Source organism: Narcine bancroftii, chromosome 3 (assembly GCF_036971445.1).
Source record: "Narcine bancroftii isolate sNarBan1 chromosome 3, sNarBan1.hap1, whole genome shotgun sequence".
Lineage (NCBI taxonomy): Eukaryota > Metazoa > Chordata > Chondrichthyes > Torpediniformes > Narcinidae > Narcine > Narcine bancroftii.
The window spans coordinates 154,530,002-154,546,832 of NC_091471.1; the positions used below are offsets into that span (position 1 = coordinate 154,530,002).

At 39.9% G+C, this 16,831-nt stretch overlaps 1 protein-coding gene across 5 annotated transcripts in view; it reads left to right on the plus strand.

Annotated features, from left to right (window-relative positions):
* The window catches only part of cops4 (COP9 constitutive photomorphogenic homolog subunit 4 (Arabidopsis)), a 103,095-nt gene that overhangs the window by 42,755 nt on the left and 43,509 nt on the right, over nt 1-16,831 (plus strand). For all 5 annotated transcript variants that reach the window (XR_011353847.1, XM_069925466.1, XM_069925467.1 and 2 more), the window contains exons 3-6: nt 4,756-4,907; nt 9,962-10,065; nt 13,094-13,247; nt 15,130-15,280. Coding sequence is in view for 4 of the 5 variants with exons in the window: in XM_069925466.1 (XP_069781567.1) it covers nt 4,756-4,907; nt 9,962-10,065; nt 13,094-13,247; nt 15,130-15,280 (561 nt within the window). In the remaining variant the exon portion in view is untranslated. The remainder of the gene's footprint in view (nt 1-4,755; nt 4,908-9,961; nt 10,066-13,093; nt 13,248-15,129; nt 15,281-16,831) is intronic.

The window sequence follows — 16,831 nt, forward strand, 5'->3', positions numbered from 1 at the left end:
CATATAAGGCAATCGAACAACTGAAAAGTGGCAAAGCAGCAGGTATGGATGGAATCCCCCCAGAAGTCTGGAAGGCTGGCGGCAAAACTCTGCATGCCAAACTGCATGAGTTTTTCAAGCTTTGTTGGGACCAAGGTAAACTGCCTCAGGATCTTCGTGATGCCACCATCATCACCCTGTACAAAAACAAAGGCGAGAAATCAGACTGCTCAAACTACAGGGGAATCACGTTGCTCTCCATTGCAGGCAAAATCTTCGCTAGGATTCTACTAAATAGAATAATACCTAGTGTCGCTGAGAATATTCTCCCAGAATCACAGTGCGGCTTTCGCGCAAACAGAGGAACCACTGACATGGTCTTTGCCCTCAGACAGCTCCAAGAAAAGTGCAGAGAACAAAACAAAGGACTCTACATCACCTTTGTTGACCTCACCAAAGCCTTCGACACCGTGAGCAGGAAAGGGCTTTGGCAAATACTAGAGCGCATCGGATGTCCCCCAAAGTTCCTCAACATGATTATCCAACTGCACGAAAACCAACAAGGTCGGGTCAGATACAGCAATGAGCTCTCTGAACCCTTCTCCATTAACAATGGCGTGAAGCAAGGCTGTGTTCTCGCACCAACCCTCTTTTCAATCTTCTTCAGCATGATGCTGAACCAAGCCATGAAAGACCCCAACAATGAAGACGCTGTTTACATCCGGTACCGCACGGATGGCAGTCTCTTCAATCTGAGGCGCCTGCAAGCTCACACCAAGACACAAGAGAAACTTGTCCGTGAACTACTCTTTGCAGATGATGCCGCTTTAGTTGCCCATTCAGAGCCAGCTCTTCAGCGCTTGACGTCCTGCTTTGCGGAAACTGCCAAAATGTTTGGCCTGGAAGTCAGCCTGAAGAAAACTGAGGTCCTCCATCAGCCAGCTCCCCACCATGACTACCAGCCCCCCCACATCTCCATCGGGCACACAAAACTCAAAACGGTCAACCAGTTTACCTATCTCGGCTGCACCATTTCATCAGATGCAAGGATCGACAATGAGATAGACAACAGACTCGCCAAGGCAAATAGCGCCTTTGGAAGACTACACAAAAGAGTCTGGAAAAACAACCAACTGAAAAACCTCACAAAGATAAGCGTATACAGAGCCGTTGTCATACCCACACTCCTGTTCGGCTCCGAATCATGGGTCCTCTACCGGCACCACCTACGGCTCCTAGAACGCTTCCACCAGCGTTGTCTCCGCTCCATCCTCAACATCCATTGGAGCGCTCACACCCCTAACGTCGAGGTACTCGAGATGGCAGAGGTCGACAGCATCGAGTCCACGCTGCTGAAGATTCAGCTGCGCTGGATGGGTCACGTCTCCAGAATGGAGGACCATCGCCTTCCCAAGATCGTATTATATGGCGAGCTCTCCACTGGCCACCGTGACAGAGGTGCACCAAAGAAAAGGTACAAGGACTGCCTAAAGAAATCTCTTGGTGCCTGCCACATTGACCACCGCCAGTGGGCTGATAACGCCTCAAACCGTGCATCTTGGCGCCTCACAGTTTGGCGGGCAGCAGCCTCCTTTGAAGAAGACCGCAGAGCCCACCTCACTGACAAAAGGCAAAGGAGGAAAAACCCAACACCCAACCCCAACCAACCAATTTTCCCTTGCAACCGCTGCAATCGTGTCTGCCTGTCCCGCATCGGACTGGTCAGCCACAAACGAGCCTGCAGCTGACGTGGACTTTTTACCCCCTCCATAAATCTTCGTCCGCGAAGCCAAGCCAAAGACTAATTGGTCGATCAAAAAAATCGCACAATGTAAACATGTTAACAAACAACTGTAGACAGGTACAAATGTAAACAAACTGACTATACAATACAGAGAATGAAAAAGAAAATCAATAAAGTGCACAAGTAAGAGTCCCTGATTGAGTTTGTCGTTAAGGAGTCTGATGGTAGACAGATAGCAGCTGTTCCTGAACCTGCAAGTCTTGTGGTAGCTATCCCTCTTTCCCGATGGCAGCTGCGAGAACAGAGTGTGGGCTGGGTGGTGTGGGTCTTTGATGATTGCTGGTGCACACCATTGGAGAGAAGCAGCAGGAAAAAGAATCTCAGGGCAGTAAGCGATGCTATGTAGGTACTCTAACAATGAATCTGAAATGAGGAAGCCAGATTAGAATCATAATTTCTTGTCATGAACATGTGACAAAATGTCTTGTTTTACGGCAGCATTATATAGTGCAAATATTTCTTTTATTTTTGTATTAAAAAAAATTAGTGTAAAAATAAGAGAAAGTGAGGTTGTGTTTGTGGTTCATTATCCATGCAAAAATCTGATGGCAGAGGGGAAGAAGCTGTCCTTGTGCTGCTGGGTGTTGTCCTTGGGCTCCTGTGCCTCCTGATGGTACCAGTGTGAGGAGGGTATGGCCTGGGTGGTGGGGGTCCTTGAGAATTGGGGGTTGCTTTCTCAAGACACTACCTCTTGTAGATGGCCTTGATGGTTTGGAGACTGATGCCCATGATGGCACTGGCCAAACTCACAACTCTAGTTTTTCTTGTCCTGTGCATTGGCATCTCTATAATAGACAGTGATGTCAGAATGCTCTCCAAGGTACACCTGTTGTTTTTTTTTTTTTAAAAATTGCAAGTCTTTGGTGTCATACCAAATCCTCCTCACGCAATATAGATGCTGGCGAGCCTTCTTCATGATTGTATTGACGTGGAGACCCCAGGACAGATCCTCACAGATGTTGGCGCCCAGGAACTTGAAGCTCTTAATCCTTTCCACTGGTGACCCATTGATGAGATGTGGTTCATGTTCTCCTGATTTCCTCTTCCTGAAGTCCACAACGAGCTCCTTGGATTTGTAAACACTGAGTGTACAGTTGATGTGACACTGCTCAACTTGCTGATCTATCTCCCTCTTGTACATTTCCTCGTTGTCGTCTGTGATTCTGCTGACGTGTCAGTGGCAAATTTGTAAATGACATTTGAATTGTGCCTAGCCACGCAGCCATGGGTGTATAGTGAATAGAGCAGTGGGTTAAGCACACATCCTTGAGGTGCACCTGCATTCATCTGTAAGAAGGAGACGCTGTTCTGATTTGTACTGACTGTGATCTGCTGATGAGTAAGTCAAGGATCCATTTGCAGAGGGGGGGTGCAGAGGCCGAGGTTTGGGAGCTTGATGACAGCACTGAGTTATGATGGTATTGAAAGCAGAGCTGTAGGTGATGAAGAGTAGCCTGATGTACATGTTGCTGTATTCTAAGTGATCCAGTGCTGAATGGAGAGCATCTGATGTGGAGTGAATTGCAGTGGGTCCAGTTCTTTACTTGGGTGTGAGTTAATTCTGGCCTTGACCAACCTCTCAAAGTATTTAATCTCAGTAGATGCGAGAGCTACTGGACAATTGTCATTTAGGCAGCTCACCTTACTCTTCTTGGGCACCGACCAGGGTGATTGATGCCCTTTTGAAGCGGGTGAGAAGCTCTGAATGCAGCACTGAGAGATTAAGAATTGGAAGTGGAAAATATCCCAATTTTTTAACATTTTTGTTATTTGTGACATTTATGGATCTTCTCTTGCTCAAGATCATTTTGGCTGTTTTAAACCAGTAAGTCATTCATGGTGTCTATTTTATCTCAAGATCTGGCTAACCTTTTAATAATATAAGGTAATGAACAGCAAATCTTGCAGAGTAATTTATAAGATGCAGGAATTTAACATATGATTTCACAAGATTGCTTTCCTGACTTCAAAAGCAGTAAAGCGTTCACCTTCAGATTATATCAAATCTAAAATGGAAAACCCAGGGTAACTGAATAACATGAACATTTATATATTTGCTATGCAAACACGAAGTAATATATGAAATAACTAACCTCTTATAAATAGCTTTAATTTAGGCTATTTCTTGAAACCCTTTGGTGATAGAACCTAGTTAATCTAGCTTTTTTTATCCAGTGGTGATTCAAATCAGTAACTGTTCTAATTTAGCCCAATTAATTGGTCAAATGCAGTTATGCCGAGGCATGTCTCTCATCTTGTGCACAGGTCGAAAAATAATTGTCATGTATAGTTGAACAAATGACATTATATATTTCATTGAAATGTCATCAACCTATTTGTATCAGATTAAGAATCTATTCATTCTGCAGTTGATCTTGAGGATCTAAAGTAGTGGTTCTCCACCTTTTTCTTTCCACTCACAGGCCACTTTAAGTAATCCCTATGCCATAGGTGCTCTGTGATTAGTAAGGGATTGCTTAAAGTAGTATGTGAGTGGGAAGGGGAGGGGAGTTTGAGAATCACTGCTCTAGACCCAAGTATTACTGAAATATTTTGCTTGAGAAAAATTGTCATTGGCCTATTTGGAGTTGTGAAACTGTTCATATAATGAGTCAGTGAGGTACAATTAAAACAACGGTTTTCAAACTTTCCACCCACATGCCACCTTAAGTAATCCTTTACTAATCACAGAGCATCAGTGGCATAGGGAATACTTAAAAGTGGTATGAGTGGAAAGGAAAAGGTTGAGAACCATTGATCTCAAGGGACACACACCAAGGCAAATCTAATGTAAGAAATCCATGTACTAATAGACATGTATTTGCAATTAAAGTATGGTTGTCATAAATCTTGCAAATAATCTGAAATATTTGCACTTGTAATCAGCAACAATAATTTATGAAGAGATGGGCACATCTGTGTGGCAGTAAATTATTAACATGTACTTATGGAATGTCTCTGTTTAAATACAGTGGTCAATGAAAACGTCAGTCTTGTGATTTCCCGGCAACTGCTGACTGATTTTTGCTCCCATCTACCAAATCTTCCTGATGGTACAGCCAAAGAAATTTATCACTTCACTTTGGAAAAGATCCAGCCTAGAGTTATTTCATTTGAAGAACAGGTACACCAGACTGAGAATAAAAAAAGTGAAAGAAACTACAATTTTATTTTTCAGTGTGAAATTATTTAGTTCAATAAGATGAACAAATTTATGAATATTCTATGTTGGTGTAAGCAAACTACAGCAGTGCAATATACAGTAATGAGTCGCTCTCTTCTGTCACTGGGGAAAATGTGAAAACAGGAAGATGAAGCAGGAGTTTATTCAAGTGCAGTTACACATTCAAAATGCATTAAAAGTACTTCTGTTAATAAAAGCTGTGAGTTTTTATCAGACTCAAAATGAATGATGAAACCTGAACTACCGAAATTGCAAGAAGAGGAGCAAAACAAATTGATAAAACCATTTGAAATAGAGGAAATACAGGATATATTAAAAAAGCTACCGAACAATAAAATGCCTGGAGAATTCTATAAAACATTTAAAGAGTTATTAATTCCTCCTCTCCTGGAAGTAATAAACCAGATAGAAGAAACACAAAACTTGCCAGATTCATGTAAAACAGCAATAATTACAGTAATACCAAAGATGGGGAAAGATCCACTAACATCAGCATCACATAGACCAATAACTTTACTTAACTCAGATTATAAGATAATAACAAAACTATTAGCAAATAGATTGGCTGACTGTGTACCAAAAATAGTAAAACTAGATCAAACTGGATTTATTAAGAAAAGACGAACAACGGACAATATCTGTAAGTTCATTAACTTAATCAATGCAGTACAAGGAACTAAGATACCAACAGTGGCTGTTGCTTTAGACGCAGAGAAAGCCTTTGACAGGGTAGACTGGAATTATTTATTCAAAGTATTAGAGGTTCAACCTAGCAGAGAAATATATTAATTGGATTAAAGCATTATATAAGGGACCATTGGCAAAGGTGACAGTAAATGGATATATATCGAACCAATTTAAATTAAGCAGGTCAACTAGGCAGGGATGTCCACTATCTCCCTCACTGTTCGCTTTAGCTATAGAACCTTTGGCAGAACTAATAAGAACTAATAGTACTGCACCATTTACTCAACGTATAGAAGAAGATTCACGTAGAAAGGAAAAAAATCAAATTGCCAACTACCAAAATTATAACTGACGCAAAATCAACTAATCCCTTTCACAATAGATAACCTTTCCTTTAGAGAATGGGAGAGAAAAAGAATTAAAAGAATAGAAAATTGTTTTTTGGGAAATAATTTATTATCATTTGAACAAATGAAGTACAAATATGGAATAACTCATGATACAATGTTTGCAAACCACCAACTGAAAACCTACTTAAAGGACAAATTGGGAGGAAGACTGAGATTACCAGAAGGAAGCAGCTTTGAATATGTGATTACAGAAATAACGATAATAAGATTTATAACAAACATATACATCAAGCTGCAAGAGAAAGAAAATGATGAAATAAGCTATAAATAGACAATAGACAATAGACAATAGGAGCTGGAGTAGGCCCTTCAGCCCGTCGAGCCAGCACCGCCATTTTACAGATCATGGCTGATCACTACCATCACTACCCCTTTCCAGCCTTATCCCCATAATCCTTAACTCCTTTGCCCACTAGAGTCTTATCTAACTCTCTTTTGAACATAATCTGCAAATCTGCTTCTACCACCCTCTGTGGCAGAGCATTCCACAGATTCACACTTCTCTGGGTAAAAAAATGTTTTCTCATCTCCGTCCTAAAGGGCCTACCCTGTATTCTTAAACTATGCCCTCTAGTCCTTGTCTCCCCCATCATTGGGAACAAGTAATCCGACTTCACCCTGTCTATCCCCCTGATAATTTTGTATACCTCAATCATGTCCCCCCTCATCCTTCTAAACTCCATCGGATACAAGTCCAGTTTTTCTAGCCTTTCAGCATATGTCAACCCCGCCATCCCTGGAACTAACCTTGTAAATCTGCGCTACACACCCTCTATAGCTAGTATGTCCTTCCTCAAAATTGGAGACCAGAACTGGATGCAATACTCCAGGTGGGATCTCACCATGGCCCTGTACAACTGCAGAAGGGCGTCTCTGTTCCTATACTCCAATCCCCTCTTTATGAAAGCCAACATGCCATTTGCCTTCTTCACAGCTTTCTGAACCTGCATGCTAGTCTTCAGTGACCGGTGAACAAGTACTCCCAGATCCATTTGCTCCTCCCCACTCCCTAGCTTGTCTCCATTTAAATAATACTCAGCTTTCCTATTATTGCCCCCAAAATGTATAACCTCACATTTGCTTACATTGAACGTCATCTTCCATTCAGCAGCCCACTCCCCCAACCTGTCCAAGTCCCTCTGCATTTTCCTGACATCCTCCTCACACCCCACACCGCCACCCAGTTTCGTGTCATCTTCAAATTTGCTCAAGTTATTAATAATCCCCTCATCCAAATCATTTACATAAATTACAAACAACTGAGGACCCAATACCGATCCCTGCAGCACTCCACTCGTCACATCCTGCCATCCTGAAAAAGACCCGCTTACCCCAACCCTTTGTTTCCTATTTCTTAACCAATTTCCTATCCATGTCAGCACCTTACCTCCAATACCATGTTCCCTGATCTTGCCCACTAGTCTCCCGTGTGGTACCTTATCAAAGGCCTTCTGGAAGTCCAAATACACCACATCCACTGGCTCTCCCAAGTCCACCCTCTTTGTCACATCCTCGAAAAATTCCAGAAGGTTAGTCAAGCATGACTTACCCTTAAGGAATCCATGCTGACTAGACCTTATGCTATTATTTCTGCCTAAGTGTTCTGCTATTACTCCTTTTATGATAGACTCCAATATCTTCCCCACCACCGACGTCAGGCTGACCGGTCTATAATTTCCCGTTTTCTCCCTCCCTCCCTTCTTAAAAATCGGCACCACATCAGCCACTCTCCAATCCTCAGGGACCTCCCCCGAATCTGTGGAACTTTGGAAAATGTCGACCAGTGCTTCCACAATTTCCATAGCAACTTCTTTAAGCACCCTGGGATGCAGCCCATCAGACCCTGGGGATTTATCAGCCCTCAGTCCCAACAATTTACTCACAACCTCCTGTTTCTGAAACCCAAACAAAAGTGGGGAAAAATATCTAAACATAACGATAAAAAATGAAATATGGGAAAAGCTATGCTCCGGAACTATCAGAAATATAATAAATACAAGGTTACGCAGGCTATATATCACACCCCAAAAGTTAATCATCTTACATTATCGCTGTAAGAAGGAAACGGGAACAACAGTACATGCAATTTGGGCATGTGAGAATGTGAAAAAGTTTTGGGAAGATCTAAATCAGGTATTAAATAAAATCACAAAAAGCAACATACCAAAAAATCCAGAGATCTTCTAAGTAATATAAGAAGTAAAGAATTAGGCCTCAAACTGAATGAAGCGCAAAAAAGATTTATTACGACAGCCTTAGCTGTAGCAAAAAAATGTATAATGTCAACTTGGAAATCAGAAGAGAGTCTGAGTACAGCAATGGTACATAGAAATGAATAAATGTATTCCATTGGAAAAAATAACATAATTAAAAAAAATAAAGTCATATTATTTGAACAAATTTGGCAACTGTACATGGAACACAACAGAGAGGGCCTACCGCGGACCTCCATCCCCTAAAATGATAGAATGAGAAGAAGACGAATTGACATGATCCAGTGTGTAAAAGTAGATGACACAATTTTCTTGTTTATTTTCATTGTGTGATGACATTGTTTAATGGGTTTATTGTATTTGTATATGTTGAACGTTTAATGGGTTTGGAAGAGGGTGGGAATGAAGAAGGGGGGGGGAAGGGGAGAAAATGCCACTGTGTATATTCAAGAGGGAAATGTTTGTGTGTATTTTGATTAATATGGCTCATAGTGTAAAAAAATTTTAAAAATTTTAAAAATGAATGACAAACCCTTTCTTATTCTGACTCAACTTAAATCATCCAAAAAATTCCATGTGATAGTGTCTTTAGAGCTTCAAGCTGATCAATTTTATATTGGGTTGCAAAGCTGAATGGGTACATCCTTTGTCCTGTTGTCATTCATCCCTCTTTAAAAAAGATGTAGTACAGATATCTAAGATTTTTAATCCATATTTGATTACCTATGTCAGTTTACAATTTGATATTGGAGATGAGATGGCCGATGCTGGAATCTAGAGAACGAAACAAACTGGTGGAAGAACTCTGCATCTGTGAGGGAGAAGAATTATTTATATTTCAGGTCAAGACTCTTTGCGTTTGAGAGTGGAGTGGGATCGTAGCCGGAATAAAGAGGAAAGACTAAGGTGTGAAGCTGGCCAGCAGGTGATAGATGGATTGAGCAGGGGGTGAAGGATGATTGGCAAATAGAACAAGGTAGGGAAGGAGAGTGGAGGAGTTGGAAGACGGGCATGTGGGTGATTGGAGGAGACAGAAATTGACAAATGTCAAAGAGTAGCTGGAGCAAAGGAAGTGGATTCAGCTGCTAGATAAGCAGGAACACCAAGAAAGGTGATAATGTGAGCAATTAGGAGATGGTGAATGATAAATGAGGGAGGGGATCCAGTGGATGAAATTTGTCGGTAATAGGTGGGTAGAACCAGGAAAGCTAATATTTTGTATTACTCTTTTCCTTCCATCAGTTTATATTTATTCATCAATTTAGAGCCATAACTTGCACATTGTTGTTGGTTTGACTGGTAAATCAGATGAAGCAGGAAAAGTTACTGTCAGTGCAGAGGCAAAAGCAACATGACGGGTTTGTTTTTGTAGACACTGTACAGCAGAACTTAATTATGTATTTGCATAATGTAGTTCTCCACAGGTAGCAAGTACTTGTAGGTGAGTATTGCTTTGAGGATCATTTTTCAGCTTGACCATGATTACCATCCACTAAGTAGATCTCTGCTGCTTGTCTTACTTTTGGACAGTTCATGGAGGCACAATGAGGATGAAATCCCCAGAAAAAGGGATAATCTTCCATGCGAGATGAGGGTTGACCTGAGTTTTTTGTGGGATGGGTGGGAGGCAGGAAAATACAAATGCATTTAGTGTGTGGTCATGGATGTTATATTTATTTTGCAGGTAGCTTCCATTAGACAGCATCTAGCCACCATATATGAGAAGGAAGAAGACTGGAGAAACGCTGCACAAGTTTTGGTGGGAATTCCGTTAGAAACTGGGCAGAAGTGCGTAATTAGATGGAACTTGATTCATTTTTGCATTTGCTTGTAAATATTTTTAGCAAGGTGGTTCATTTCAAAATTAATATCTACATGTTCATTTTTTCTTTATTTTTTTGTATGATTAACATTCCTAAAGGAATGTCGCTGACATTTCATTGCACCTATAATTGGTTTGTTGGTACCCATGACGTAGTAACATGTCACCACTGCCATATATGAATTATTGACCCAGAATACTATTGTAGAAGAGTTACTGCTTTCCCAATTTTTATTACCTACTTTTGCAGAGTATTTTGAGGTCTTGCCCTTTTTCCGTCAGTTCTCTGAATTTTATATCTACTGGAAAGAGTGGGTGGATGAATGACTTATCAACAATCCATTGGCTCACTAAAATCTCTAAATTTTTCTCTCCTATTTTTCTGAGAATGTATTGGCCTCACCTGGATCTCTTTCCAGAACAATGGTGGAATGGTTTTTATTCATGATTTTCAAGAGTATAATGTATGTGTATTTTAGCAGTCTAAATTGGATTAGCTGCTTTTTTTTAATATGATGGGTATCCTTCAATATACAAATCTTGTGAATTTTTGCTGTTGTCTCTTTAGGATGCATGTCAATAATTTAGAAAACATAGATCAGAACAGCACAGGACCCATTGGTCCTAGATATCTTTGCTAAATACAATGGTGAATTAAGCTCACTTCTACCCGCACATGATCTATATATACTCCCTGCTTAGTTGTATGTCTTCTAACAGCTATAGGCTTGTCCCTTCACTTCATACTGACCCACATGGAGGAGAAGCCTCATACGACTGCTGTACTTCGACTTCATCATTTAATACGATCATTCCCCAGAGGCTGGTGGAGAAACTGTCCTTGCTGGGACTCAACATCCCTCTCTGTAACTGGATTTTGGACTTCCTAACGGAAAGACTGCAGTCAACCCGGGTCAGCAGCAGAAAGTCGAGCACTGTGTGCTCATCCTGATCCTGTCCATGCTGCTGACCCACGACTGCAATGCCACGTCCAGCTCCAACAGTCATCGAGTTTGCATGATGAATGACACAACAGTAGTTGGCTTCATTAGCAACAATGATGAGTCGCACTACAGAGAAGAGGTGGAGAATAACAGTCTGAGTCTCAAAGGGGACAAGTTGAAGAAGATGAACAGGGACTTCAGGAGGACCATGAATGACCACCCTCCACTACACATTAATAACTTATTAATGGAGAGCACCAGTTACCTTGGAGTATACTTAACTATAAGAATGGCAGAGAGGATCTCAATCATGGGGTCTCTTTTTTTTCTCCCTGCCCCACCCATGCCATCCCCAATCAACATGATCTACCAGGATCATGGTTTGAACCAGTATATGCAAAATTTGAGGACCCCTTCCACCTCTCACACAGCATCTTTCAGATACTCCCATCAGAAAAGATATACAGGAGTATCAGAGCCCGCACCGCCAGGTGGAGAAACAGGTTCTTCCCATGAGTAGTGAGAATTCTGAACGACTAAATGAACTGCACACTAACCATCCAAGACTACTATTTATTAAACAATTTTTATTTATTTTGTTTGTCTCTATTTGTCCTGCATATGTATTGCTTGTCTGTATATGTGTTATGTTTGGTTGTGTGCTTTCATGTTTTGCACTGAGGACTAGAGAACGCTGTTTCTTCGGGTTATACTTGTGCCATCAGATGACTTAAATGTTTCTATCCAAATCTTTTTCCACCATTACCTCTGGCAGCCTGTTGCTGGGATATTCTACTGTATATTTAAAAAAAAACAAATGCCTCACACATCTTTAAATCTTAAATAGTCTTCTGGTTCTTGACATTCTTGAAAAAGGTTCTAATTGTCAGTCCTATTAGTGTATTTCATAATTCCATGAACTTCCATTAAATACTACAGTGAAAACGACCAAAATTTGTTCAGCCCCTCCTTAATGACCTGATATTCTAATCCAGGCAACATCCTCGTAAGTCTCTTCTATGCCTGTTCCAAAGCATCAAAATCATTCATGAATTTCAACCTAAATTTCATACAGTTCTCCAAGTGAGGCCTAACCAAAGTTTTGTATAGCTGCAACATAACTCCTCACTCTTGTACTCAAAGCCTTGTCTAATGAAGGCAAGCAACCATATGTCTTCTTTACCACCCATCTACTGACTTGGCCATTTTCAAGAGCCTTAAACTTGGATCCTAGATAGTTGTATGCAGTTAAAGGTTCTACCATTAACTGTATACTTACCCCTAACATTTCACACTTTCTTGGATTGAATTCCATGTGCCATTTCTCTGCCCCTATCTGTAACTGATCTATGTCCTGTTGTATTCTATGATGGCTCTCTATGCTGTCTGTAACTCCACAAATCTTTGTGTCATCTGCAAACTTACGAACCCACCCATCAATATTTTCAATCATTTCTATGTATCACAATGAATAGGGTTTTCAGCGCTGATCTATGGAACATCACTGGTCATAGTCCTCCAGTCAGAATTATACTCTTCTACCACTACCCTTTGTCTTCTATGGGTAAGCCAATTTGAAATCTTAACCATGAGTTGACATCTTAACCTTCTGGATCAGTCTACCATGTCAAATGCTTTGGTAAAAATCCATGTAGAGGACAGTCACTGCCACATTTACAAGACTTTACTTACATTAAGCACTGTTCTTATTTTAAAACAATGATTGTTGAGATCTGGGATGTATGCAGGGTTTTTAATTAAAACTGATAGGAAACACATTTTCAATTTGAGATTTTGCTAACTGCAATGTTTTCCTGAAATACAACCTTTATAAGTGAATGGATACCTTTATCTAGAATCAATTAAAATGGTAGAATGTGTTTGTCAGACTCTTCAAGATAAGACTTAAAATTTAGCTTAAAGAAAAAAAAAACAAAATATTTTTCTATTTTAAAATCCTTTGCCTAGCTTTATATTCTGAAACTTACCAGGTCGTGTACAATTTTGAAAAAAGGCCTTGTATGTTGATGCTTGGCTTTTATTTTTGCAGGCAGTATAATGTGGATTATAAACTGGACACCTATCTGAAAATTGCTCGTTTGTATCTGGAAGATGATGATCCTGTCCAAGCAGAAGCTTACATTAACCGGGCATCTCTCCTTCAGAATGAATCCACCAATGAACAATTGCAGATACATTACAAGGTAGAATCCTTGTTTGGAAAAGATGTTCCTTGCATTAATGAAGACCATTAATAGGCACCACCAGAGATTGGAACTTTGGTTCGAATCCTGCGCTGTTTATAACTTCTCCCTGTGTCTGCGTGGGTTTCCCCAGGGTCTCCTGTTTCCTCACACTGTTCAAAAACTTGGGTCAATTTGGTGTAATTGGGAAGCAAAGCTCATGGGCCGAAATGGCCTGTGTATGTCTAAATTCAAAATTTGATTAAAAAAAAAATTTTAAAAGAAAACACTGGATCAGTGAGAATATTTACATTTCAAAGAGTTCAGCAAACTCTAATGTTGCCTCGGTGGTTTTGTTGATTTCCAATGCTATCTGAAATAATTGAGTTAGGGAGGAAGAAATTTAACAGTTTCCCATCCCTTGCGTTTCAAATATATATTTGGATATTCACTGGCTTTTCTCCTGTGTATCAAACTATTGAGTAATGCAAAGGCAGTTGGTGATTAAGATTATCAATAGATTGCTTGGTGAAGCACTGGTCCATGGCCACCACGCATGAAGTCCAGTTTGAATCAATATAATTGGGATAGGAATGGGGAGAAATACTTGGCGGGGTGGGGGGGTGGGGGGAAGAAGATCTAGAACAAAATGATTGATTGGCTATCTGAACATTTTATTTGAGTGGATAGTACACTGCACCCAGTTGTGTTGGCAGCAGAGAGCATTAATATTATGTAGCTGAGCACTAATTCAGTTGACTAAATTTTCCTGTGTTGCATTGAGCTTCTCGAGTGTAGTTGAAGCTGGATACAGTGAGACAAGTAGAAATTTAGTCCATTGTGCTTGGGATTGTCGCAACTGACTTTTTTTGTAGCTCTACTATTTAAGGTGACTGGTTGAGTTAACTTTCTGGTCCATGGACTTGACAACAGTCATGTTAAGAGGAACCCTTCTGTTAGATCATTGAGTAGCATGAAAGATACTTGCCACTTATTAGCTCACACTTAAATGTTGTTCCGAGTCTTGTTGCATGCAAGAAATCGTTTTGATTATCCAAGAAGCTTTGGATGTAATTGAACTCTGAAATATCAATGAGCATCCTTAATTCTGATAAATAGGAAAACATCTTTAAAAATATAAAAGAAAATATAAAATGCTGGAAATACTTGGCAGGGCATTTATGGATGAAGAAGGACCAAGGGTATCAGATCAGTGGTATTTTATTATTTGTTTGGTTTCTCTTAAGCATATGAACTATTTATTTCTATACATATTGTAATGAATTTGGAGTTGCCATTATATTATTACTTTGTGTCAAAATATAATCACTCAATTCAAAGAACTATGATCACTTTAATATAGATAAGCTGCACTGCAGTAATCTGGCATGGTTAATTTGAGTGTCATACCTGCAAGTTATTATGACAAGGTCAAAGCTGGTGAAAACTTGGAAGAACCACCTTCAAGTTCCCCTGCATGTCACACACCATCCCTACTTAGAAATATATTGCTATTCCCTTTATCATTGTTTGAATTCCAGAAAATTCTACCTCATTGCCCTGGGTGATTACATGATTGTAGAATTGCAGAAGGGGATAGTGAGAGAGACTCTCGCAGAACTCCCTTTCTGGGTGATTACATTATCATAGAGTTTGAGAGGGCAGGGATGTGAAAATTGCTTCCTCAGAAGGATTCCAGCATTTCACTGTCAGCTTTTGAGGGCAATTAGAGTAGATAGTAAATGCCAGTCTTGGCCAGTCATGTCCAGTAAATCAAAGGAATAATTTTTGTACATAAATTGGTGTTCCTGTTTTTTACCTACTAGTAGCTATTTTAGAGCATTACAAAATACAAATGGTTTATTTTCAGTACAGTAAAACTCTTCTATGTCTTTGTCTTCAGGTATGCTATGCTCGTGTCCTTGATTACAGAAGGAAATTTATAGAAGCTGCCCAGAGATATAATGAGCTTTCGTACAAATCTATAGTTCATGAAACTGAGCGCCTAGAGGCACTAAAGCATGCACTGCACTGCACCATTCTTGCATCAGCAGGTATTGTATTGTTGCCCAACACTCCTAGAGTTGTGGGTAATTCTAACATACTATAAGCAGCAAGTTGAGTTGTCTTAGACTGCATTTCTCATGATTATTCAGCATGCCTGCAGTTGTATTGTTAAACCAGACTCTGACCTGTTAATTTCCATAAAAGAATTTCCATCAGAAAATGGTGGATTTTGGAGGATATCTAGGGTGGCACGGTTGGTTTAGTGGTTAGCGCAGCGCCTTTACAGCGCCAGGGATTTAGACCAAACCTGGCTTTGAATCCCGTGCTGTCAGTAAGGAGTTTGTATGTTCTCCCCATGTCTGCGTGGGTTTTATCCGGAGGCTCTGGTTTCCTCCCACTGTTCAAAACATACCAGGGTGTAAATTGAGTGGCACAGACTCATGGGCCGGAATAGTCTATTACTGTGCTATATGTCTAAATTTAAACTTGTCTGTTTATTATAAAACTTCAAAGTGGAATCAAAATAAAAGTTTCTGATTTGAAAGTGATCCTGAAACAGGAATGCTAGTGTATACCTCCAATGTCTATCTTATAAATTTGTTGCGACTTCAGAGGATCTAAAATAAGATATTGATTTCCATGTAACTGGTAGTGCAAGTATTACTAAAAGAACAAATAGTAGGCTTTAAAAACAAATAATAGTATTGTAAGATTACTGTATTGCATTATCAAAATTATGTCTTTGCTTGGTTAATTGCATAGTTCATACTGGAATAAATTGTATTGAAATGAAAAATTGGTTGACCTCCACTGTGACTTTTTAAAAAAAATTATTATTTCATATGAAAGCATCAGATGAGCATGACTTTTCATGTTGTAAAATAATGCACTGTTGAAGTTTTTATTGTGAAAAATTCACTAGACATCTGGAGAAAAACCTTTAATATAAAAACAGAGCTTTAATGTTGAGGCCTTGTAAGGTATTGATGAGATTGCGCTTGGAGTATTGTGATCCGTTATAGGCTCCTTACCTAAGGAAGGATATGTTGGCATTTAAGGAATGAAAGGGTGATCATATGACTGAACTCATTGGAGTTAAAAGGATGAAGGGGGAATCTCAATGAAACCTACTGAATACTGAGGACCGGATAGAATGAACATGGAGAGTTTTTTTTCCCCATATGGTGCAGGAGTCTGACAGTCTCAGAATGCAAAAACATCCCTTTAGAACAGATATGAGGAGGAATTTCTTTACCTCAAGGGTGGTGAATTTATGGAATTCATTCGAGCAGACAGCTGTGGAAACCTACTTTAAAATGGAGGAAGATATTCTTGATTGGAAGGGAAATCAAAGGTTACAGGGTGAAAGCAGGAGAATGGATCAAAAATGGTCATAAATCAGCCAAGATGGAATGGTGAGCAGACTCGATAGGCCAAGTAGTCTAATTCTACTCCAAAGTCCTTATCATTGTTTGAATTCCAGAAAATTCTACCTAACTGCCCTGGGTGATTACATGATTGTAGAATTGCAGAAGGGCACAGTGAGAGAGACTCTCGCAGAACTCCCTTTCTGGGTGATTATCATAGAGTTTGAGGGG